Genomic DNA, 25078 nt, shown 5'->3' on the forward strand with positions numbered 1-25078 from the left:
GTGGTAGATCCCTGACAGCTCTCACTATAAGACAGTGGCTTTAAAGCAGTGGACGGGAGATTTATTTTTTCTAAAGGATATAGTATCTTCTTTGTAAGGTGTCCAGATACTACAGTGGTGATACTTAAAAAGAAAACAAAAGAGGGTATAATAATTACCCTATGATGTAGGTGTGTATTTATTTAAATTATTGTGTATATTATTTAAATTATTGTATACCTTATTATCATGACATCTGGGTGCATGACAGGGGAAAAGAAGCAAAATTAAACTCCCCATGTTAAAAGTAACAGCAACCATAAAAACCTCTGAAGAAATGATCAACAGTCAACCAAATGCAATTTAACAAAAGGTGTATCTTGTATATGCTCCCTGAGATGTGACAGGGCACATTTTATACCTCAAAACATTTGTAAGACTGATGATGTCTCAGTCAGAAGGTCATGGGTTCAAATCTTTCATCTGGATTGTACCTGTACCTTATGCTGTGTTGAAACTACCTTGCTGCATTGTAGAGATCACAATGCAATATTGGATAGTTAAAATGATCTTTTTTCTGCTCATCTCAGACAGCTCTCCAGGCAGAAGTAAAGATCCCAGATCACACTTCTGAAAGGAATAATGGATAAATCCAGTGTCCTGGTCAGTATTCTATCCCTAAACTTTTTGCTGAGCTCCTGTGGCTGCTGTGTTTGCCTCACTCACTAAATCATGTTTAGTGCTTTTGGAGATCCTGGTGTGAAAACAATTATATAAAATATAATTCTGTTTTTCAAGTCTGTACCAGAGGTGTTTGTACCTCAAAGGGTCCATTAGCTTCCCTGAGGGTCTTTTCCACTCTAAAAGACATGTATCTTAACCAATCCTGCAATCAAGGATATAGTATTATCTGGGGTCAATCAACAATATTCCTGAATCAGCTTGAGAGGTCATTGTTGAGCAATGTGAGGCCCTCTCCCATTGCTCCCTAAGTGCCTTTTAAATACAGGAATAAAGGTATGACCACATGTCTCAGGCTTGAATCTTTTGTATCATAGAGCATTATTTTACTTCTAGAGCACTAGGGCAAATGCCTTCTATCTGTGTTTTGTGTGGGGATTTGAAAGCGGACTAGCAAAATATCCTAACAAGCCAATCACCTTCTGACAGTCACTAAACAATAAGTGTTAATAGCCACATTAAAATTATTAAACATTTCACTTGAAAACCAAGTAGTAAAGAGAAGTGCAAAATCTTTTGTTTTTCAGTCCTCTTAGCAATGTGACAAAAACCTTGAGCATGGTTCCCTCCAGTGGTTAATTAATACAAATTAGTCTTTTTACATTACTCCTTATATGTCCACAGGAAGTATATTTTGTAAAGATGATTTGTAAACCTTTATGACAAACAATAACTGGTGAATTTATTTTGAAAATGAAATTATACAAAAGTATTGTCACAGCATTTATATTATATGAAGTTAATTTTAATAAATACTGGTTTGTATACAGATTTATATTAAATGTGAGTAATGGGTTGTATTAAATACATTGCTGAAGAGGTAATCTGAACTGGTACAGATACTGTACTTGCTTATCTCTTGCAACAGACATATGATATTCAGATTGTGTTAGACATTGTACACACAGACACAACCATGTGAACGCATAGCACTGGGAAGACTGCCGACTACTTCCCATTTATTAAGCTCAGGATCATATTTCTCAATACTCTGCAGATATGTTCCTTTTGAATAAGAATATCCTCCTGTTACATAGATGCATCCATTCATGACAACTGCACCACATTCCATCCTTCTTTCCATCGTATGTGCCATCTGCCTCCATTCATTTTGTTCTGGGTCATAGCAGTCAGCGACTGCGGTTTGTCCACCCACAAGATAGAGCTTGTTTTGTAAGGCAAGGGAACACAATCCATATTCTTCAGAAAGAAAAAGAAAATAGTTTAATTTAGAATAATAAAACAAACAAGCAGTACTACCTAGCTGGTGAAACTGAAGCTCCATATGATAGACTCTGTGTCACAATTTCAGAGTAATTGCATCTGTATTCCCCCTCTGTGGTCCACAACCCCACCCCCCAGGACTCCCATCCCTTATCCAACCGCCCTCTGCTCCTCATCCCCGACCACCCCCTCCCGGGACCCTCTGGCCCCAATTGACCCCAGGATCCCACCCTCTTATCCAACCCCCCCTGCTCCCTATTCCCTGACTGTCCTCCTGACCCCTATCCACATCCCTGCCCCCTCACAGGCCCCCTGGGACTCCCACTCCCTCCCTGTTCCCCATCTCCTGACTGCCCCCCCCCGAACCTCCACCCCATCTAACCACCCCATCCTCCCTGACTGCCCCCCAGGACTCCCCACTCCCTTACCCAGCCCCAGTGCTCCCTGCCCCCTTACCAGCAGCAGGAGCTCGCAGCCACGACACCCGGCCAGAGCCAGCTGTGCTCCCCACGCTGCCCAGCGGGAGCAGTGGGCCAGAGTGTGACCGATGCAGCATTGTGGCTGCGGGGGACAGCGGGGAAGGGGCCAGGGACTAGGCTCCCTGGCCGGGAGCTCAGGGGCCAGGCAGGATGGTCCCATGGGCCGGATGTGGCCTGTGGGCCGTAGTTTGCCCTCATCTGCCCTACAAGCCTGTCTGCCTACGGGCCAGCCCCTGTATATTGCCTCTTCTCCAAAGGCTGTGAACAGTGCATTGTCAGCTGTTACAAGTTACCACATAACTTTCTCAGCAAAGTACATTTATTCTTAAGATAAAAAAGCATTACAGAGAAAGCATAAAAATAATAAAAGCTCCTGCACACTTCAGAAATCACCCATCCTCCAAATTGGAAGCCTGGTAGGCCAACATCCCTTTCAACACTTCAGCAAGGGTTGGGTCTTTCTTTGGACAGAAGGTCCTGTCCATTTGCTGAATCAAAAGGAAGCCCCCCAGTTCAGTTCAAGCTCTACCAAAAGCCCTTTCTTTATTTTGCAGTCTCTGGAAATCCCAGCCAGAAGCAGTATATGCATAGGGACTGGTACTTCTATGGAGCTGTTTGCAAACAGGAACTGTTAGCAATTATCCCCCACTCTTTTCAATTCCTGCAGCAGCTGTACAAACCCTCCTTCAAAGAAGCTGCAAACAGTCTCTGGCCCACAATGATATATAAAACATTCATAAAAGTCATACACTATATCCCCCTCAAAAAATACTGCATTTGGTTACAATATCAGTCACACTGGGGTCTTTTTTCAAAAGTCTATTCAAGTCAATGGGAAATTCTCCATTGACTTAAATTGGTTTTGGATCAGATCAGGTTCTGAAAAACCTCAACAACTTCTGCTGTGTCTGGTCTTAGGAAGACTAAGGGCATCATATAAGTGACATACATTATAACCAGTGGTTAAAGAGGGTCTTTTAAAAAAATTACATAGCTGAACATAGGAAGTAGAGAGGGAAATCTACTCTCTCTCTTTCCAGGAAGGATTGTTCCCTTCAGTTAATTTTCTTGTCCTTTATCCAATCTAGATTAGATTGCCCTATATGTTGAGGCTTCCACCACTTCTGTAGCAGACTATTCCACAGTCAAAAAATCAATGTAACTGTCAAGAATTTCTTGCTATTAATTTCATTCCATTACATTACAAGGACTCAGGAGACCTAGACTCTATTCCAAGCTCAGCTACTGACCTACTGGGTGATCTTGGACAATGCACTTCACCTCTCTGTGTTTCAGTCCACCCCTCTGTAAAATGGGGATAATCATACTGACCTTTGTGAAATGCTTTGAGATCTACTAATGAAAGGTGCTATGTAAGAGCTACGTGTTATTACTTCTCATTCCATTTAAATGCATCATCCTCTTCCCTATTAGGGTTTACACCTTCCATATATTGTAACATGTTCCTGAGTCAAAATCTTCTTACCTTTTTTGTCAATCTCAATTTCCCTAGTGTTGCAGTCTTTCTTTATGCAGACTCAAGGCAATGGTTGGTTGCATTGTGCATGATCTCTGCAACCAATAGAGCTAGAATTAAAGTTTACTTTTTAAAATTAATATGTAGATTCTAGAGCAAAATCTGCTTGAGAGTTTCTATTCTGCCAGCCAGCAATCCATGTAAACCACCTTTGTCAAATGCCCAAAAGAGGATGGAGTTTCTAGGAAAATAGTGTACTGTATTGATAATATAGTCCTTCCTTAGTAATATATAAAATAGCAATACATTAATTATATGCTTAATAAATTTCTGAAATGAACTAAGGCCTGGTCTACACTAGAAAATTAAGTCAACATAACTACCTAGCTCAGAGATGTGAAAAATCCACACCCCTAAGGAGCATAGTAAAGTCGACGTAAGTCCCTGTGTAGACAGTGCTAGGTCAATGGATGAATTCTTCCATCAACCTTGCTACTACCTCTTAGGGAGGGGGATTACCTACGCTGATGAGAGAGCCCCTCCTGTCGGTATAGATAGTGTCTACACTGACGTGAGACAGCGATGCAGCTGCGCAGTTGTAGCGTTTTAAGTATTGACAAAGCCTAAGACTTTGTCTACACTAGAACCTGAACAACAAAACTTTTGTCATTCAGTCATGTGAAAAAAACACATACCCCAAATGACAAAAGTTTTGCCAACAGAAAGCGCCAGTGAGAACAGAGCTTTGTTGGCAGGAGAGCTCTCCTGCCTGCAAAGCTACCACAACTCCTTGGGGGTGGAAGTTTTTTGTTGGCAGGAGACAATAAAACTCCACTCCACTCCAGCAAAGATGTGTATAACGTGAGTACACAGCTGTCATCATGAAGTACATGCTGGAAAGGCTGAAAATGAAAACATGACCAGGAGCACCTTCTCCAAGAAAGCATTTGTATAGTAATTAATAACCAAGTTATGCTGCTACTGAATGTATGCATGAGGGATTGCTAAAACAATCATTTATCTTCTATATTGTCTTTAATGCTAACGCCCTATTAAACTTCACAGTCATAAAAATGCAGATGCACACAAATAAGAAAAACAAAAATAAAAATAAGAACAATGAAATAACACTTCACCTACATTTCAGTACACTCAGGACACATTTTAAAATATTGTTAAAAGTTCTGTAAAGCAAATCTTTAAAACATAAAACTCATATGTTCCCATCCCAAACTGTACATAGAAAACAATTCAAAATGTGGATTAAAAGGTGATTTTGGTCATACATTTAGAATGTTTTCTCTGAATGTAACTCTTATTTTCCCTTTCTATAATACTTTGAGAGAGACAAGATAGATGAGGTAATACTTTTTTATTGGACTGGCTTCTGTTCATGGAAGATACAAGCTTTGGAGCTACACAGAGCTCTTTTTCAGGTTTGGGGAAGGAAGCAAAGATACTACTTTACCTACCTTGTCTCACTCATTTCCTGAGACCAGCACAGCTACAACAACATAGCAAACAACTTTATAATAACTTTTCATACTATATTAACATAAAACATTTATTTGCTGGCTTACTGATCAAATATTTTGCTAGCTATTAACCTTACAGCAATTTAGAATGCATTGCACCACTTGAAGCTTATTCTCTTTAAAAAAGAACATTATCTAAAGCAATGACAAAGATCATTAAAGCTTCCAACTAGAAGTAACCAAAGTCAAATTCTATATTCCGTAGGGAAGTGTTTCTGTTTACCTGGATGTGGACTTGTAGTGACTATTCTCCATTCATTGCTACCTGAATGGTAGCTCTGAATTTTGTCATAGGTGCAGCTTCCCCTGTAACCATAGTGGCCTCCAATTACATAGATGACATCACACAGGACACAGGCTGTGGCATTTCCAACACCTATTTATAGTATAAAATTCACAGCACACCTTCAGATTCTGCGGAATACTCACTGCCACTTCCATCAATAACACAAAGTTGAAGTTACTTGTTAATTAATATTTTAGTATAAAATTATTCTTCCAGGTATTTAAATGAATGTGTAATAAAAGCACCAGACAGAACTCTTATGACACCTTATCTTGTCAATATAAGCAAAGTAAACTAAAACAGTAAAGCTTCTTACAAATTATATTGCATATTAATCAATATCAATCCATCTTTTCAGATCACACAAAAGCTATGTGTAATCTTTAGATTTTAGGTAGCTCTTTTGCAGTACTTAAAGTAACACTGACAAGGTGGGTGAGGTAATATCTTTTATTGGATCAACTTCTTTTGGTGAGAGACAAGCTTTCAAGCTATACAGAGCTCTCCTTAAGAGTATCACAGCTTGTCTCTCTCACCAACAGAAGTTGGTCCAGTAAAAGATATTACCTCACCCACCTTCTCTCTAATATCTTGGGACCCACATGGCTACAAAAACACTGCGTACATTAAAGAAGCACTGTCAAGATTAGGATGGAAATTTAACTTATTTTAAAATTATTTTAATTTCACAGAGAATTTTAAATACCATTTAAAAATAATAATTTCTTTACCAAGAAAATCTTCAATGGGAATTGAGGTTACTCAACAACTCACAGAATCATTTCTACTGTTTTAATCCTCTGAGTGACATCATTAATGATGCTGTTGTACAAACAAGGAAGTTGGAGCCATGTCAACTTTATCTCCATTAAAAAAATAGTAACAAAAATGAATGCTTGCCAAATTAATATGGACAAAAATCAGAAAGGAAATTATATGATTTTAAGCTTCTAAAACACAAGAGAAAACATCTATACAAAACAGAAAAAATAGTTTATAGTATAATTCAAATATTCTACTCCTTTATAAATTAGCAATAAAGTAGATCAAGAAGAATAATGGTTTAGAGTAAAAGGTAGGGACATCTGAGTAATGGTTGCATGAGCAGTATGAATTTTACTGATTTTTAACATTGTCATTATCCATTTTCTAGGTGTTTTGTATTTTACAGACTGCTTATAAAAGAGAGAATATGTAATTTTAAAAAAAAATTATGCAGTGATTTAATTCAGATTTTTTTTACTTGCATTATCTTTGATAACAAGTTAATACACTTTACTATTTGCAGTAGTTCAAATTCAAAATTTAAAAATAACTAAGCAAATCAAATGTTTTTCAATGTGTAGAATAAATTGCTGGCACTTTTCATCTTCCCACCAAGGATCTAATTAAAAGCCCTGGACTGATAATGCACAGAGATGTGATAAAATTACATTAAACAGAAGTTATAAATGATGGAAATATGGCTATAAAGAAATGGATCACAATTGTAAACATTGTGATACTTGGAATTTGTTATTCTGATCAGAAGTTTTTATCAGATAGAACTTAACGGCTGTTTGGATACAAAGTAATTACCATCCATTGGCGCTAAAGTTAAATATTTTCATTAGAGTACAATCTGAATAAAAATATTATGATAATTTTATTGGAACTCAGCTTCTGGTTCCACAAGTCACTTTCTGAAGGTCCATTCAGCACCAGAAGGGCTGAAATTGTATAGTGACTTTTCTATACCTTATACAGAAATTTTGCTCAAGAGAAGTTAACATTAAGCTGAACATACTATCTGTAAATTTACATTAGTGTTGTTGGATACAGTACTGTACAGACTTTAGATATTTGGATGTTTCAGGTGGTTTGGCTAATAAAGACCTGAACCAAAACCCATTAAAGTTAATGGAAAAACTCCCATTTACTTCAATGGGCTTGATACTTCTATGGAGCTTTTTTGCCCTAAATGTGGCTGTAGAGTTTACAAGGGGCAAGTGAGAAAGGACAGACACTGAGGCAACCATAGGAAAGGTTACATACCTTTGATCATGTTTGCAATGGGAATCCATTTCTTTATTAAAGGATCATAGAATTCTGCTTCTTGTGCTGGAGCCCCTTTTCTGTAGCCCCCCAAAGCATAGACACAGCCGCCCAAGGTAACTGCACAGTGATAGTACCTTGCATTAAGCATGGGACAGCCTTCTGTCCATTGGTCAGTTTCACTGTTATATATCCAGACAATATCAAGGGCTTCTATGTTATCAGTTCTATAGCCCCCAGTAACATAAATGTTGGGTCCCAAACTAGTGACCCCATAGCTCTCCCTTGTGTAATCAGGCATGTCTGTTCCCTGTATCCAAGCATTAGTTAACGGATCCCACACATGGACTTCTGGTAAAGGATGCCAGTAATATCCTCCAATCACATACATAGCTGCTGTGGGCCTTTTGGAAATGTATTTTGGGTTGGTGTTTAATGCACTGTATATCAGAGACCTTATCTTGTTTTCATTAAGCTGGTGTTTCTTTCGTAAGCTTAAGGCTGATCTTAAATATATTTCATTTAAATCTATTTTGAGGCCGTTCAGTAGATCAAAAATGCATTCAATTCTTTTCTCCACATCATATGCTATCCATTTAACTACAGGTTCTATGGCTGCCTCTTCTTTCCAAACATTGAGATTCTCTCTGGAGAGAATAAACAGGAGTTTCTCATAGCTGATATCCAGAAATTCTTCCTGCCTCCACACTTCTTCAAATCTTGATAACAATATCCTCCTAGATTCTTTCTCTAGTTCTGAACAAAGGTGATACTCTGCAAAGGAGTGCATCCCTATGCAGTTGACAGTATCTACATGCCTTACCAGAAACTGCTCACAGGCTTTCTTTACTGACACAAACTGGAGCAGATCCGCAGCTTGGAGGAGACTTTGAACATTTTTCTCTGTTATTTGGATTTGTGATGTGTATGAATAATTCACAAGAGACTCCAATATAGTGTGGCTGACCTCAGGAAGTTTGATCTGATTTTTCGATTTTTCTTTCATGTCAGCTGTGAACATTGCCTTAAAATAATTGCTACAAGCAGCTAAAACAGCTTTGTGGCAAAGGAAGATCACACCAGAAGCACACTGAAGAGTAATGTCAGTAAATAAGCCATCCTGGTAAAATGTTCTGAAAGCCTGCAGGAAATCCACAGGGTGAGAAAGATCGTTGTAAATATAGGTGTAGTCCTCTTCTCCGATCAGAGCCATCGCTGGAATAAAGTCAAACAAAAGGGGGCAGTTTTCAGTTATGCAAATTGCCTTGGGAAGTCAGTGCTGAATGTGTTAATTGTCCGTGCACATTGTATCAATGCCGCAGTCCCAAAGACAAAATATTTCCCACTCACTAAGCAAAATCACACGCATTTTCAAATAAGGTTTTATTCATGGCTTTATACACATATTCAACCACATCCAGGGGGATAGTAAACCCGATGCATAAGGATGAGTCTCCTTTCCTCCTCCTAATAACGGGTCTGTGACAGACTTTGCTGTATTGTACTATTGAAAATATTTGACTTCATACTGCCAGAATGCGCACAGAAAACCAGACCTCTCACAGCGCAAACCTGGCACGTGAAGAGATACCTGGAACCCATATATCTTAACATTTTAAATCTATCTCCCTGTGGAGTCCACGCTGCATAGAGACCAAATGTCCAGCTCCAGCGCATTGTAGGAGAGCTGCTGCCTGTTTCAGTACTAAAACAAGGGGGGAAGCGCCAATGGAGAGTATCGCGCAGCCCCCGGGTGCAGTGGAGTGGAAACTGGGCGCGCGGGGAACTCGAAGGGGCAGTGGAGCCTTGCAGCACTGGGTGCCAGCTCCTTATGGCTCAGCCCACTAGCACAAAGGGGTCCCGGTGCAGCAGCCTCAGTCACCGCGGGCTCAGCCTGAAGCCCCGACACGACAGCTGGGCTGGGCTTCTCCTGCTCCGGGTTAGAGGAGCACGGCGGGGAGGCCTGCGCTGCTGCTGCGCACCCTGGATCAGGAGCGCCCGTCCATCCCCCCGGAGCCCCTCGGCCACAGAGCCTGGAGACCGCAGGGGAAGGCCGCGAGGACCCTCGGCCATCAGCAGCGGGGAGGCTGCCAGCAAAGCGCCCCAGCAGCCACGTGCCGCCCTCACACCACACGGGGGGCCGGGCGGCGGCTGGACGGGAACCTGCCCGCGGAGGGTGGCGCTGTCGGCTCGCAGCGCGGGCGGGGTAACGCGTCGCGCCCCAGCAGCGCTGCCCGCCCAGCTCGCGGGCCGAGACCGCCGCGCTGCCGCGCGCTACTTACTGCTCTGTCTGAAGCGGCGACCGAGGCTGGGCGGGGGCCGGACTCAGGCGGCGGCAGCGGCCCCTTGACCATATTCGGCAGAGAGGCTGCCGCCGCGGCCTGCCCACGGCAGGCGACTGACAGGGGCAGCTCCCGACCCTATGCAGACACGCAGCCGGTGTCTCAACTGTCTCCTCTCCCGCCACCCCTCCCGGCCCGGCAGGGCCCCTCCTCAAGGTCACCGCGCCCCCGCGAGACACCAGCGCCCCGCTCCGCCGGGCGCAGGGAGGCAGTAGCCGGCCGGACTGGGGGGTAGGGCTCCTGCCGGGGCAGGGCCTGGGGCCGCTGCAGCTTTCCCAGGCGAGCAGCTCAGTGACACGCAGCCAGGCACAGGGCAGCTACGCTAGGACGTGGCTTTCACCATCCCGCACAGAGGCTCACGCAGCGAGCATCCCCGCAGCCCCCCCCGGGCCCGAGTCAGCCTCTCCTGCAACGCGCCCGGGCGCTGCTCAGCCGAACGCCGCAAACAGCGAAGGCTGCAGACGCAGCAAGGTTAATTGCCCCAGGTGGCTTGTAACCTGCTGCGGTGGGAGCCTCTCCTCGCGGGTAGAGGCGCTCTGAGGGCTTGGCCTGGGCATGCGGAGAGCTCCCCACGTCATGGCTCTCAACCTCCCACTGCCCCTGTGGGATACACGGGGGTGGGGAGGGCGGAGGGCGCGCCTGCCTGGGCTGTGGACCGGCACCCCGCCTCCGGAGGCTCCTGCAGCTGATGCATGTGGGCGGTGGCCCCAGTGGGCCCCCGGCTCCCCCGTTGCCACGTTCGGGCACTGCCCCTCCTGGAGCAGCCTGCAGGAGCCCCCCGGGGGTGGGGCGCTGGGAAGGAGGGGTGGGGGGCATAGCTGCTCCCCGCTAGTGGTGCCGCGGTCTTTGCAGGGCTGCTGCCCCCCCTGCACTGTGCTGGCTCCTCCATGGCTGAGGCTCATGCCCCTGCAAGCCGATACTCTGGCTCTCGGGTCCTCCATAAGGCGGCTCCTCCCTGCAGAGCCACAGCGCCGCTTTTTTGTGTCCCCAACCACTTGGTGCCCTAGGCGACTGCCTATTTCCCCTAGTGGCTGCACTGGCCCTGCCTAATGTGATAAATGAAGTGTGTAGCTCCCTTTGATGGACACCCAGCCAGCCAGTTAGTTGTACAATCCCTCTTGGTGTCTGTTCTCTGCTTGCTTTACCTGTAAAGGATTAACAAGCCCACAGGTAAAAGAAAAGGAGTAGGCACCTGACCAAAAGAACCAATGGGAAGGCTAGAACTTTTAAAATTGGGAAAAATGTTCCCTTTGTCTGTTATTCTCCCAAGAAGGAAACATGGAGCAGGAATGCTGTGTAAGGCTTGAACCAGGTATACAAATTTATAGTCCTTACCTAGAAAAAAATCATTGGACAGGGCATGTTTAATTAGATGCAAATAGGTTTATTTCTTTGTTTTGGCTTGTGCCTCTCCTGTGTGCTAACCTCAGATGCTTTTGTTTGCGTGTAATCTTTAAACTAACCCCCAAGAAAGCTATTTTGGGAGCTTAATTTTTGGAACTGCTCCTTTAAAATCCTTGACGGCCCTTACCTTCTGCACTCAGAGTGACAGAGTGGGGATTCAGCCTTGACAATAGTAGACAAACTAAAAATTATATTTCCTGCTTAGGAAAAAAAGGGGAAAGAAAGAAACACATGACAGCTAGTCGCATCCCTTAATGCATTACTAGAAGGCACTCAGACACTACAGTATGGGAATTTGAACAGAACAACTTGAAATTTTAATTTAATTTCTTTTACTAAATCTAGTGGTCTGCAACTACTCTAAGAGTAGCCAGCACTGACCTTTCCAAAAAGAATAAAGAGCTTCTCCATATTACACTAGATTACAAAAGCCAAAGTAGACAAAAGGAATGCATGCAAAAATATTGTTCATTGCTTGCAAACTAAACTATGTAAAAGATTCACCTCCATTTTAACACTGAGTTTCAACTGTAAAATAGTCATGCAGAAATGTTAACAAAATGAAGGTGAAATGTGAACCATGGAAGTGAAAATGTATGAGCAGGGACTTTCAGGTTGTATTGCTTGGGGAATTAAAGTTAATAAATCCAGTTAAATAATGCAAGTTAAATAATGCAATTGTATTTTGTTTAGCTCCCAGTTTAAATCTTATTTTTAGAATGAAGGTTTCCAGGGCTTATGTTTATATTTTTATGAGTTTACATATACAAGTAGTCACACTGGAAATGACTATTCAATCATGTTACTTTATTTAAGGCTTAAGAACATAAGAATGGCCATACTGGGTCAGACCAAAGGTCCATCCAGCCCAGTATCCTATCTACCGACAGTGGCCAATGCAAGGTGCCCCACAGGGAGTGAACCTAACAGGCAATGATCAAGTGATCTCTCTCCTGCTGTCCATCACCACCCTCTGACAAACAGAGGCTAGGGACACCATTCCTTACCTATCCTGACTAACAGCCATTAATGGACTTAACCTCCATGAATTTATCTAGTTCTCTTTTAAACCCCGTTATAGTTCTAGCCTTCACAACCTCCTCAGGCAAGGAGTTCCACAGGTTAACTTTGCGCTTTGTGAAGAACAACTTCCTTTTGTTTTAAACCTGCTGCCCATTAATTTCATTTGGTGGCCCCTAGTTCTTATATTATGGGAACAATTAAATAACTTTTCCTTATTCACTTTCTCCACACCACTAATGATTTTATGTACCTCTATCATATCCTCCCTTAGTCTTCTCTTTTCCAAGCTGAAAAGTCCTAGCCCCTTTAATCTCTCCTCATATGGGTCCTGTTCCAAACCCCTAATCATTTTAGTTGCCCTTCTCTGAACCTTTTCTAATGCCAGTATATCTTTTTTGAGATGAGGAGACCACATCTATATGCAGTATTCAAGATGTGGGCTACCATAAGATATTCTCCGCCTTATTCTCTAATCCTTTTTTAATGATTCCTAACATCCTGTTTGCTTTTTTGACTGCCGCTGCACACTGTGTGGATGTCTTCAGAGAACTATCCACGATGACTCCAAGATCTCTTTCCTGATTAGTTGTAGCTAAATTAGCCCCCATCATATTGTATGTATAGTTGGGGTTATTTTTTCCAGTGTACATGACTTTACATTTATCCGCATGAAATTTCATTTGCCATTTTGTTGCCCAATCACTTAGTTTTGTGAGATCTTTTTCAAGTTCTTCACAGTCTGCTTTGGTCTTAACTATCTTGAGCAGTTTAGTATCACCTGCGAACTTTGCCACTTCACCGTTTACCCCTTTCTCCAGATCGTTTATGAATAAGTTGAACAGGATTTGTCCTAGGACCGACCCTTGGGTCTAGTCTACCCCTCTCCATTCTGAAAATTTACCATTTATTCCTACCCTTTGTTCCCTGTCTTTTAACCAGTTCTCAATCCATGAAAGGATCTTCCCTCTTATCCCATGACAACTTAATTTACATAAGAGCCTCTGGTGAGGACCTTGTCAAAGGCTTTCTGGAAATCTAAGTACATTATGTCCACTGGATCCCCCTTGTCTACATTTGTTGACCCCTTCTAAGAACTCTGATAGATTAGTAAGACATGCTTTCCCTTTACAGAAACCATGTTGACTTTTGCCCAACAATTTATGTTCTTCTATGTGTCTGACAATTTCATTCTTTACTATTGTTTCAACTAATTTGCCCAGTAGTGACGTTAGGCTTACCGGTCTGTAATTGCTGGGATCACCTCTAGAGCCCTTTTTAAATATTGGCGTTACATTAGCTATCTTCCAGTCATTGGGTACCGAAGCTGATTTAAAGGACAGGTTACAAACCATAGTTAATAGTTCCGCAACTTCACATCTGAGTTCTTTCAGAACTCTTGGGTGAATGCCATCTGGTCTTGGTGACTTGTTAATGTTAAATTTATCAATTAATTCCTCTCGTGACACTTCAATCTGTGACAATTCCTCAGATTTGTCACCAACAAAGGACGGCTCAGGTTTGGGAATCTCCCTAATATCCTCAACCATGAAGACTGAAGCAAAGAATTCATTTAGTTTCTCCGCAATGACTTTATCGTCTTTAAGTGCTCCTTTTGTATCTCAGTCGTCCAGGGGCCTCACTGGTCATTTAGCAGGCTTCCTGCTTCTGATGTACTTAAAAAACATTTTGTTATTACCTTTTGAGTTTTTGGCTAGCTGTTCTTCAGACTTCTTTTTGGCTTTTCTTATTAATTTTTTGCACTTAATTTGGCAGTGTTTATGCTCCTTTCTATTTACATCACTAAGATTTGACTTTCACTTTTTAAAAGATGCCTTTTTTCTCTCGCTGCTTCTTTTACATGGTTTGTAAGCCACACTGGCTCTTTTTTAGTTATTTTACTGTGTTTTTTAATTTGGGGTATACATTTAAGTTGGGCCTCTATTATGGTATCTTTGAAAAGTGTCCATGCAGCTTGCAGGAATTTTACTCTAGTCACTGTACCTTTTAATTTCTGCTTAACTAACCTCTTCATTTTTGCATAGTTCCCCTTTCTGAAATTAAATACCACAGTTTGCCTGTTGAGGAGTTCTTCCCGCCACAGGAATGTTAAATGTTATATTATCGTCACTATTTCCAAGCGGTCCTGGACAATGATCCCACACTTTCACAGGCCTTGGGTGGCAGGCCAGTCCTTGCCCACAGACAACCTGCCAACCTGAAACATATTCTCACCAGTAACTGCACACCGCACCATAATAACTCTAGCTCAGGAACCAATCCATGCAACAAACCTCGATGCCAACTCTGCCCACATATCTACACCAGCGACACCATCACAGGACACAACCAGATCAGCCACACCATCACTGGTTCATTCACCTGCACATCCACCAATGTAATATACGCCATCATATGCCAGCAATGCCCCTCTGCTATGTACATCGGCCAAACTGGACAGTCTCTACGGAAAAGGATAAATGGACACAAATCAGACATTAGGAATGGCAATATACAAAAACCTGTAGGAGAACACTTCAACCTCCCTGGCCACACTATAGCAGACCTTAAGGTGGCCATCCTGCAGCAAAAAAACTTCAGGACCAGACTTCAAAGAGAAACTGCTGAGCTTCAGTTCATCTGCAAATTTGACACCATCAGCTCAGGATTGAACAAAAACTGTGAATGGCTTGCCAATTACAGAACCAGTTTCTCCTCTCTTGGTTTTCACACCTCAGCTGCTAGAACAGGGCCTCATCCTCCCTGATTGAACTGACCTCGTTATCTCTAGCTTGCTTGCTAGCATATATATACCTGCCCCTGGATATTTCCATTACATGCATCTGAGGAAGTGGGTATTCACCCACGAAAGCTCATGCTCCAAAACGTCTGTTAGTCTATAAGGTGCCACAGGATTCTTTGCTGCTTCTACAGATCCAGACTGACATGGCTACCCCTCTGATCCTTTAACACAATGCACTCTAGTTCACCCATCTTATTTAGACTTCTAGCATTTGTGTACAAGCACTTTAAAAACTTGTCACTGTTAATTTGCCTTTTTCTGATGCATCAGATTCTTTTTTATGTGAATGTTTCTTGTCTAATCTGGCCCATACTTTATCCTTTTCCAGCCTCTTCTCCTGACTAAAACCTAGACAATTGCTATCAATAGACTCTCCTCTAAGAGAAGTCTCTGTCCGATCCACGTGCCCCTCTGCAGCAATCAGCTTTTCCCCCATCTCTTAGTTTAAAAACTGCTCTGCAACCTTTTTAATGTCAAGCGCCAGCAGTCTGGATCCACTTTGGTTTAAGTGGAGCCCATCCTTCCTGTATAGGCTCCCCCTATCCCAAAAGTTTCCCCAGGTCCTAATAAATCTAAACCTCTCTTCTCTACACCATCGTCTCATCCACGCATTGAGACTCTGAAGCTCTGCCTGCCTACCTGGCCCTGTGCGTGGAACTGGAAGCATTTCTGACAATGCTACCATAGAGGTCGTGGATTTCAGCCTCTTTCCTAGCAGCCTAAATTTGGCCTCCAGGATGTCTCTCCTACCCTTCCCTATGTCATTGGTACCTACATGTACCACGACCACCAGCTCCTCCCCAGCACTACACAAGTCTATCTAGATGCCTCAAGAGATCCGCAACCTTCGCACCAGGCAGGCAAGTCACCATACAGTTCTCCCCATCATCACAAACCCAGCTATCTATGTTTCTAATGATTGAATCTCCCATTACTAACACCTGCCTTTTCCTAATGACTAGAGTTCCCTCCCCAGGAGAGGTAACCTCAGTGTGAGAGGATACCCCAACATCATCTGGAAGGAGGGTCACAAAGGCTCTGCTTCCCTTCCCTGAGCCTTTCATCCTCCTTAACAGTGCAGGGGCTGTCTGACTGGAGGTGGGACAAATCTACAGTGTCCCAGAAAGTCTCATCAACATACCTCTCTGCCTCCCTTAGCTTCGCCAGTTCTGCTACCCCATCATCCAAAGCCCGTACGCGGTCTCTGAAGGCCAGGAGCTCCTTGCACCAAATGCACACATACACCATTCGCCCACAGGGCAGGTAATCATACATGCTACACTGAGTGCAATAAACAGAATAGCCCCCACTCTGCTTCTGGGCTTCTCCCCACATTCTCTCCTACAGCTACCTAGGTTAATGATAGGGTTTTGTTTAAATCAAGAAGTTTAGTTTAAACATTTTAAAGAGTGGCAAGTGTACCTTGCCCTCTTCCCAATTCCCTCTTGAAACTCCCTGTTAGCGGTCCCTGTTCGCAGAGCTCCCTGGTCGCTTGCTTACTGTTTTATAAAGCCCTGGCCTTCCTGATAGCCCCGCTCCCTGACTAAGGCTCAGCCAATGAACAGAGGCTTCTAGATTTCAAACCTTGTTTAGAAGCTCACAGCTTCCAACTGCCAGCCACAACACACGGTTCTTCAAACAAACAGACACACACAAACTCAGCACACAGCAAGTAACCCCCAAACACAAACACACACTACAGACAGCTACTAGACCTACATTAATTTTCAAACAACTATTTTTACACAGAGACAGGGAGTGGAAGACTCTGGTGGCACAAATGCAAACATCTTGTTTGTTGTAGCAGCATCAGGTTCTCAGTTGCCAGCTACAAGAGTTTTATTTACAAGATGACTAACAGCCAGCAAACATTAAAACTTGGCACCACCGGCCTTCCCATTGACCCGTGACACAACATTATCAGCAAACAGACTGGAGAAAGTGCTTAATAACCATGCAGGTAAATGTTTTAAAAACTGATGTGTGGATGTTTAAGCCCTCATTTGGATGCAGGGTGACAGAAATTCAGGTTCTTAGAACTTTAAAACTACAGTCACTAAGGGTATGTCTACACTGCCCGCCAATCTGGCGAGTAGTGATCGATCTATCGGGGATCAATGTATCGTGTCTCGGCTAGACGAGATACATCTCTAAGCAGAGTCAGGATGAGCTCTACCCTGACATCTGGTGATGAATTATGGGGAGTGTGGAAAGGAATTTCAGGTATTTGCATTGGCACACCCACCCCCCTAGCATAGCCCACGGCAGCCTGGGATGATTATTTTGACAGCTCTGGGATCCCCAATTTCTGTGTTATTGGGGCAGGAAGAATAAAGTGTTGTCACCCTGATTATGTGAAGGAGGAACTATGAGACTGATTTATGACAGAGTCGCACCATCAATTAAGTAGCACTCTCTAGACAAGGGACATGGGTGCCAAAACCCAGTGAATTGAGAGAGGTTGGGGACTGGTGTGTGTACCTGATGGTATGGGCTCCTTTTGAAGGCCCGGAACACCAATTGCACATTCTCCATTGTTAAAGAGCAGAACTAATTTTGATTCCATTAGGAGTCCACCTAGAGGCTGCTGAGCTGAATTCAATTTGGGCCGATGGTACACCAGCACCGGTGCTCCCCTACTACAAGCTGAAATCACTAAAAGAGCTAAGCTTACTGAGCTGAGATCACTGAGTGCTGTGTTAACTAGTGGGGGAGCCTGAAGATCTATCGCTAAGTGGCTGGCAGAGTGGAGCAGTTTGCAGCACGCTGGAGCAGCCCACGGAACAGTGAGTGGAGCGGTTTGTGGGGACGGCCGGAGTGGCTCACAGGTTGGCTGGAGGAGCGGCAAAGCTGGTGGAGTGAAGCTGGTCGTGGTGATGGTTGCAGCAGAACTCCACGGAGAGGCGGAGCAGTCAGCCCCGGCCCACGTAAGGTGCCCCTTAACACCCTGTGTGTGCTCTCCCCCACCATTTCCACTCAGGCTGAGGGGGTAAAACTCTGCAGATAAACTTTTGAACTTTGGGGTGGCACTGACCAGAGACAGAGACTTTTGGGTTGTTGGACTTTGGGGTGATTGGACTTAAGACCCCAAGAGGAAAAGGACATTGCCAAAACTTACTTGGTGGGTCTTTTGCTCATGGTTTACATTATGAATCCTGTTTGTGGTGTCTCCCCAGTATGATGCCACATTGTTTCCCTCCTTTATTAAAAGGATTTTGCTACACTCAGACTCTGTGCTTGCGAGAGGGGAAATATTGCTTCCTAGAGGCTCCCGGAGGGTGGTATGTAATTGTCCCAGGTCACTGAGTGGGGGCTCGAGCCAGTTTTGCATTTGCATTATTGAAACGGAACCCCTGGATACTGAACCCGGCCCTTTGTTGCTGCCAACTCAGAGGGGCAGAAGGGTTACACATTGATCCCCGAATGCGCTCCCCATTGACTCTGGAACTCCACCAGGGCAAGAGGAGGAAGCGGAGTCAACAGGGGAGTGGCGGCCTGTCATAAACAGATAGCTAAGGATTAATGTCTCTTTCACCTATAAAAGGGTTAACAAACAGTGACCTGAAACCCCTGACCAGAGGACCAATCAGGAGACAAAATACTTTCAAAACTGGGTGGAGGGAAGTTTAGGTGTGAGTTCTTTGTTCTTTGTCTTGGTTCGGTGACCCTCTCGGCTCTGAGAGTGATCTTTCTATCTCCAGGCTTTCTAATCTTCTGTTTCCAAGTTGTAAGTACAAGGATAGTAAGACAATAGGTTTATATTGTTTTTTTTGTATTTACATGTGTGTAGTTGCTGGAATGTCTTAAATTGTATTCTTTTTGGATAAGGCTGTTTATTCATTTTTTCTTTTAAGCAATTGACCCTGTATATTGTCACCTTGATACAGAGACCATTTTATGTCTTTTTCTTTCTTTTTATATAAAGCTTTCTTTTTAAGACCTGTTGGATTTTTTTTTTTAGTGGGGGCTCAAGGGGATTGAGTCTGCAGCTCACCAGGGAATTGGTGGGAGGAAGAAGACAGGCAGGAAGAGAGAATCTCTTTGTGTTAGATTTACTAAGCCTGACTTTGCATACCCGCTGGGTGAGGGGAGAGAGAGATTGATCTCTCGGTACTTGTGTTTCAAGGACTTGAAGCAGGGAATCTCCTAGAGTACCCAGGGCGGGGAAATCTGGGAGGAGGTAAAGAGAGTGGAATCCCTTTGTTTAGATTCACAGAGCTTGAATCTGTATATCTCTCCAGGAACCCAGGGAGGGAACACCTGGAGGGGAGGAGGGGGAAGGGAAATGGTTTATTTCCCTTTGTGGTGAGACTTGGGCATCTGAGTCTTGGGGGTTCCCCAGGGAAGGTTTTGGGGAGACCAGAGTGAGCCAGACACTGGAATTCTGGCTGGTGGCAGCGATATCAGATCCAAGCTGGTAATTAAGTTTGGAGGTTTCATGCTAGCTTCTCATGTTCTGAGCTCTAAGGTTCAGATCTGAGTAGGACAGTTATGACATGAGTGGCAGTGGTGTGGGATAAGATAAGAATCCAGAAGCCAGTAGGAATATTATTTTCTTTTCCTCTGCTAGGGCTTTTAAGTAGACAGAAAGGCTTTGGTTTTAAAAAGAGCCAGAGAGATTTATTTTTTCTGTTCTCTAGTTGCAGTTTGGCTTGCATATTAAGCAAGGAACTATTAAGGTTGACAAGGGGTCTTTTGTTAAACTATAGCACTCCGATTGCGAGTCAAGTACCCAGCACAACACACATGCAAATAAAGTGGGTTTTCTGGTTTACTTTACATTTAAAAGATTAGCTAGAGGAAGAAAAAATAATCCAACAGGTCTTAAAAAGAAAGCTTTATATAAAAAGAAAGAAAAAGACATAAAATGGTCTCTGTATCAAGGTGACAATATACAGGGTCAATTGCTTAAAAGAAAAAATGAATAAACAGCCTTATCCAAAAAGAATACAATTTAACACATTCCAGCAACTACACACATGTAAATACAAAAAAACAATATAAACCTATTGTCTTACTATCCTTGTACTTACAACTTGGAAACAGAAGATTAGAAAACCTGGAGATAGAAAGATCACTCTCAGAGCCGAGAGGGTCACCGAACCAAGACAAAGAACTCACACCCAAACTTCCCTCCACCCAGTTTTGAAAGTATTTTGTCTCCTGATTGGTCCTCTGGTCAGGGGTTTCAGGTCACTGTTTGTTAACCCTTTTATAGGTGAAAGAGATTAACCCTTAGCTATCTGTTTATGACACGGCCATCAATCCCGCGCTGCAAGGACGTGAAGTAAGTCAATCTAAGTCGATCTAAGATACATCGACTTCAGCTATGCTATTCTCATAGCTGAAGTTGCGTATCTTAGATTAGATCAATCCCCCCCACACACAGTGTAGACCAGGCCTAAGTATACTAGGGTCTATTTGCTCCTTTATGGGAGCTGGGCATAATGGGAACAATGAGTTTGGTGATGCACCAATGGTCAAAAATAGTCATGTAGAAGTTAAATTATTTGAAATATTTGACTAAACTATTAACTGTTAAGTCTAAATATATTTAATGTAAACAATTTCATAAATATTTTTGCATTATTGAATGCATTAAGGGACAGATTGTGCAACGATTACTCACATTTGTAAGCATTTATTCACACAAATATCCCCACCACATGAAATCCTGTCCCCTGTGAAATCAATGGAGTTTCACCCACAGACTATTCAATGAGACTATTTGTGGGAGTAAACGCCCACCACTGTAAGAATTGAAAAATCTAGCACTGTGTTTACTGTATTCCATAAATACCCATACTTTCTCACCATGCTACAGCAGTTTCTCTGGTTGCATATTATGTTTTTATCCATGATCCCAGCCTCCATCACCCACTTATTAAATATTCAAACAAGCATCTGCAAGCTTTCTCCCATGTTACCCCTTGCCCTTGGAAGGAGCACCTTATAAACACCCGCAAAACTAACTAACTCTCTTCAGCCACGATTACTACAAAAAACTTGACAACAGATAGGCTGCTGATGTGCTCAGATCAGCTGATCATGCTGACCAATGCTGTCTCAATGTTTTCTTGTATGTACTCCTCCATCTGTCTTATATTAGATTGTATTGTGTTTTATACAGCGCATAGTATAATGAGGTCCTGGTCCATGACTGAGGCTCTCATGCGCTACAATACAAATCATAATTTATTCTAACCAGAAGCCACTTTTCTATAACAATGAAAATCCCAGGGGAAACACTTTCACATCATCAATTCTCCAGTCCTTTTAGATTATTTGTTAATTATGAGCTATGTTTTGCAGAAAGTTAAGCAGCAGTTTACATCAACCTGTGGAAATTAACTGGCTTGACAGAGAAACCCTCGGCATCACTGCTATGATAGAGGGTCTGTCAGTTTTATATTTTAAATCAGGGGTGGCCAAGCTGTGGCTCCGGAGCCACATGCAGCTCTTCAGAAGTTAATATGTGGCTCCTTGTATAGCACCGACTCTGGGGCTGGAGCAACAGGCGCCAACTTTCTAGTGTGCTGGGCAGTGCTCACTGCTCAACCCCTTGCTCTGCCACTGCCCTGTCCCCACGCCACCCCTTCCCGAGCCTGCCGTGCCCTCACTCCTCCTCCCCAGAGCCTCCTGCATCCCACAAAACAGCTGATCAGGAGGTGTGGGGAGGGAGGTGGAGGCACTGATCGGCATGGCCGCCGGTGGGCAGGAGGCGCTGGGAGCAGGGGGGTGAGCTGATGGGGGCTGCTGACATATTTCTCTGGCTCTTTGGCAATGCACATTGGTAAATTCTGGATCCAACTCAGGTTGGCCACCCCTGCTTTAAACTTTGTGTTCACAGTTCAGTCATTCTCACATTTTACTCAACCCAGCATCCAGAAAATTCACATATGAAGCATTCACCATGAACTGAAAGTAAAGTGAATCATTACTTACATTTTTAAGTCTACTGTTAGAACTGACCATCTTTCTAAAAAAAATGACATGATAGCAGGATAGAAGGGATTATAAACCAGCTTTCAGTTGCTACAATAAACACCCTTCATTAATATTTAGTAATTATTCTCAGTTTTCCTACCAGCGTACGGTCTTTCAGTAATTTACAGCAAGACTTTTCTTTTTCATTGTACTGGGGGCTTAATCTATTCAGTTATTTGTAGTAACAAATTATTTGCATGTGTGTCCACCAGCTAGGTATGGAGCAAGTGTGTATTTAACACATTTAGGTTAGTTTTGTTGAAACTTCAGAAGAGGCAAGGTGCTGTAAGGGCAAATAAGCAGGTAACTGTATCAGTACCTTGGGGCACACCTAAAAAGAGTGGTAGGCTCAATTGACTAGTCTGGAGATTCAAGTGTATTCTTGCATTTTACATACAGAATTGCTTGCTTTTAAGTGTGGATAATGTGCATTTTGTTTGTCTGAGGAATAAATATGCCTATGAAGTAAATCACATAAAATGTTTGTGGTGTTTTTGTCACTATATCACTTTTGTTGTTGGAGAAAAACCCGGTAATACCCTATTCTGAAGAAGGCAGATCTAGTCCACAAATAAGAGCATGTATTATCCTGCACTAATAGTTATACCATATTCCAATCTACTGTGAAATTCTGATATGTATAATATACATATACACATTTTTGTTTAAACAAAAAACACTGCCAGTAACTGAAAAACGGGGTCAAGACAGTAAATGTTTAGGTGTTCAACCCTTCACAGACTTGTCCTTCTATCTTCTTTCTCTGCTTCCCTCCCACTCCGCTTGTCTCCAATCGGTTATTTTTTCACTTCTTTCACTTAGGAGCTACTATGAACAGTTTGGTATATGTGACCTGTTGCTGCCCCTCCCTCCTACCACCACACTTACAATTTGCTGTATTCTAACATTTTTCATACAGAGATCCCAGAGACTTTTACAAAGGAAGGCAAGTAGTATTCTCCTCTTTAACAGAGATGACACAGACAGTAAGTGGCATAGCTACTCTACCAGAATGCAGATCTGCCTCCTAGCCCCCTACCCTATAACCCAGACCATGCCATCTCTCTGCTTAAAGTATTTGTGAATATCATGGAACTCACTCACTAGATTACCAAATGTTTTTCCCTGCTTGGTCTGCACTGACTTCCTGCTTCTGCTTGGGTACATTAAGTTCAGAATGCAAAATAAAAAATCTCCCCTTTTGTAGTGGAGATGCACTTTTCATCCATAGTGACTTGGCACTCTAAACATAAATATCTACAATCTAAATAAAAATGGATATGTATCTAGGCTCCAACTTTGACTCCTTCAACTGGGAGTTCAGTCTACTTACACAAAACTATTTTTTAAAGACTACTTATTTTGTACTTTTTATGGGACATTAAAGGACTGTAGTTTAGGCCCATAATTTGTCTTCAGTGAGATTTAAAAACAATCTGATTTTTTTAGTCTTCCATTATACATATACTCCTGACATAGGTTCATCCTACTGTTGCAGAGCTGCAAGCAGTCAGCAGAGGGAGCACAAGTTAACTAACCAGTTATTACCCAACTTCTAGACTCTACAAAAGATTTTGATAAATAGTGAAGATGGAAATTACAGACTGCTGTCAGACTGTAAAGGGGCAGGATTCTTCCCTCCACTTACACTGGCAATAGGGAACAAACTGAGGCAGAAAGTGGGCCAAGAGCTCATGTGAAACCGAACAGAAACTCCACTGTTTGGAGGCCTCATGGTGAAGATAGAGAAGCCACCGGAGTCAGCAGGCTCTCATGCCATCAAGAGCAAAAGTACATGGCAAAGAGTCACATGTCAAAACTGGAGGTCTGGTCCAGCATTTACTTCCTATAGTGGGAGTAAAGTGGTGATAGTCAATGGCTTAGGAAATACTTTGTATTGTCAAGAGGAGGCCCTGGGTTCTGTGGAGCAGGGTTTCTGCTCCTGCACTAGCAGATAAGGGTCAGAGATCTGCATCTTTAGAAGCAGATATAACAGATTCTTGAACTGCCTCTGGATCTGTGGGCAATAGCCCCAGTCCCTCCCACAAGGCAGCCAATACAACTTCACAGACTGGGGCCTCAGGGATCTTTGGAAAGGTATTCTCTTGTACACCTTTTTCCATACTCAGCATTGATTGAACTTAAGTATGTGGATGAGATAGGTGGAGAGTGAGAAGAGAATTACAGTGTGCAAGATAGAAGGTGGCAAACCCTCTACAGCAACAGTTGTGATTCAGTTACTTTTATATTTCTGAAGAAGTGACAGCAATCATGGATAGTGAAAAACAAATAGAATTCATGACTAAAAATAATTTCTTGTGGAGTGGCTCCCTATTCACGCGTTGCATCATGTTTCTGAATAACAACTGAAGAGGACTCTTGTTCCCATGCACATTACTCCTTAAGGTCACTTGATGGAATCTCCTTTGTTTCAAAAGGCACTCCCACCCACAGGCTTTTGGCATTTGAGCTCAGTAAGCGTGCCTCGAAAGGCAATTAAACATATTGCACAAACACACACATCACTCGTTAGACGGATAGACATTAATGTTTAGATTCAAGGATGGTGTCCCTAGCCTCTGTTTGCCAGAAGCTAGGAATGAGTGACAGAGGATGGATCATTTGATGATTACCTCTTCTGTTCATTCCTTCTGGGGCACCTGGCATTGGCCACTGACAGAAGGGCTAGACGGTCCTTTGGTTTGATCTAGTATGGCCATTCTTAAATTCTTAAAGCCAATAAAAACTATTAGAAAACTTGCTTTGA

The 25078-nt window shown here is 42.9% G+C and overlaps 1 protein-coding gene across 1 annotated transcript; it reads right to left on the reverse strand.

The window, feature by feature from the left end:
• Positions 1-32: 32 nt before the first annotated feature.
• Positions 33-10169, reverse strand: KLHL23 (kelch like family member 23). Its single transcript, XM_050916275.1, has 4 exons — positions 10038-10169; positions 7756-8970; positions 5659-5811; positions 33-1920 (listed from the first exon to the last, which is right to left on the reverse strand). The coding sequence occupies exons 2-4, from the start codon at positions 8966-8968 to the stop codon at positions 1610-1612; spliced, it is 1677 nt and encodes a 558-aa protein (XP_050772232.1). The 5' UTR covers positions 8969-8970; positions 10038-10169; the 3' UTR covers positions 33-1609.
• Positions 10170-25078: the final 14909 nt, after the last annotated feature.

The sequence above is a fragment of the Gopherus flavomarginatus genome, chromosome 10 (genome assembly GCF_025201925.1).
Source record: "Gopherus flavomarginatus isolate rGopFla2 chromosome 10, rGopFla2.mat.asm, whole genome shotgun sequence".
Taxonomy (NCBI): Eukaryota; Metazoa; Chordata; order Testudines; family Testudinidae; genus Gopherus; species Gopherus flavomarginatus.

Bases quoted from the DNA above. Each gene is read 5' to 3' on its own strand.
- KLHL23 (XM_050916275.1), bottom strand. From the start codon at position 8,968: ATGGCTCTGATCGGAGAAGAGGACTACACCTATATTTACAACGATCTT. The intron at 5,812-7,755 runs GTATGTAACCTT...TACTATAAATAG, and splicing joins CATTGCAAACATGATCAAAG to GTGTTGGAAATGCCACAGCC. The intron at 1,921-5,658 runs GTAAACAGAAAC...TTCTTTCTGAAG, and splicing joins CACTACAAGTCCACATCCAG to AATATGGATTGTGTTCCCTT.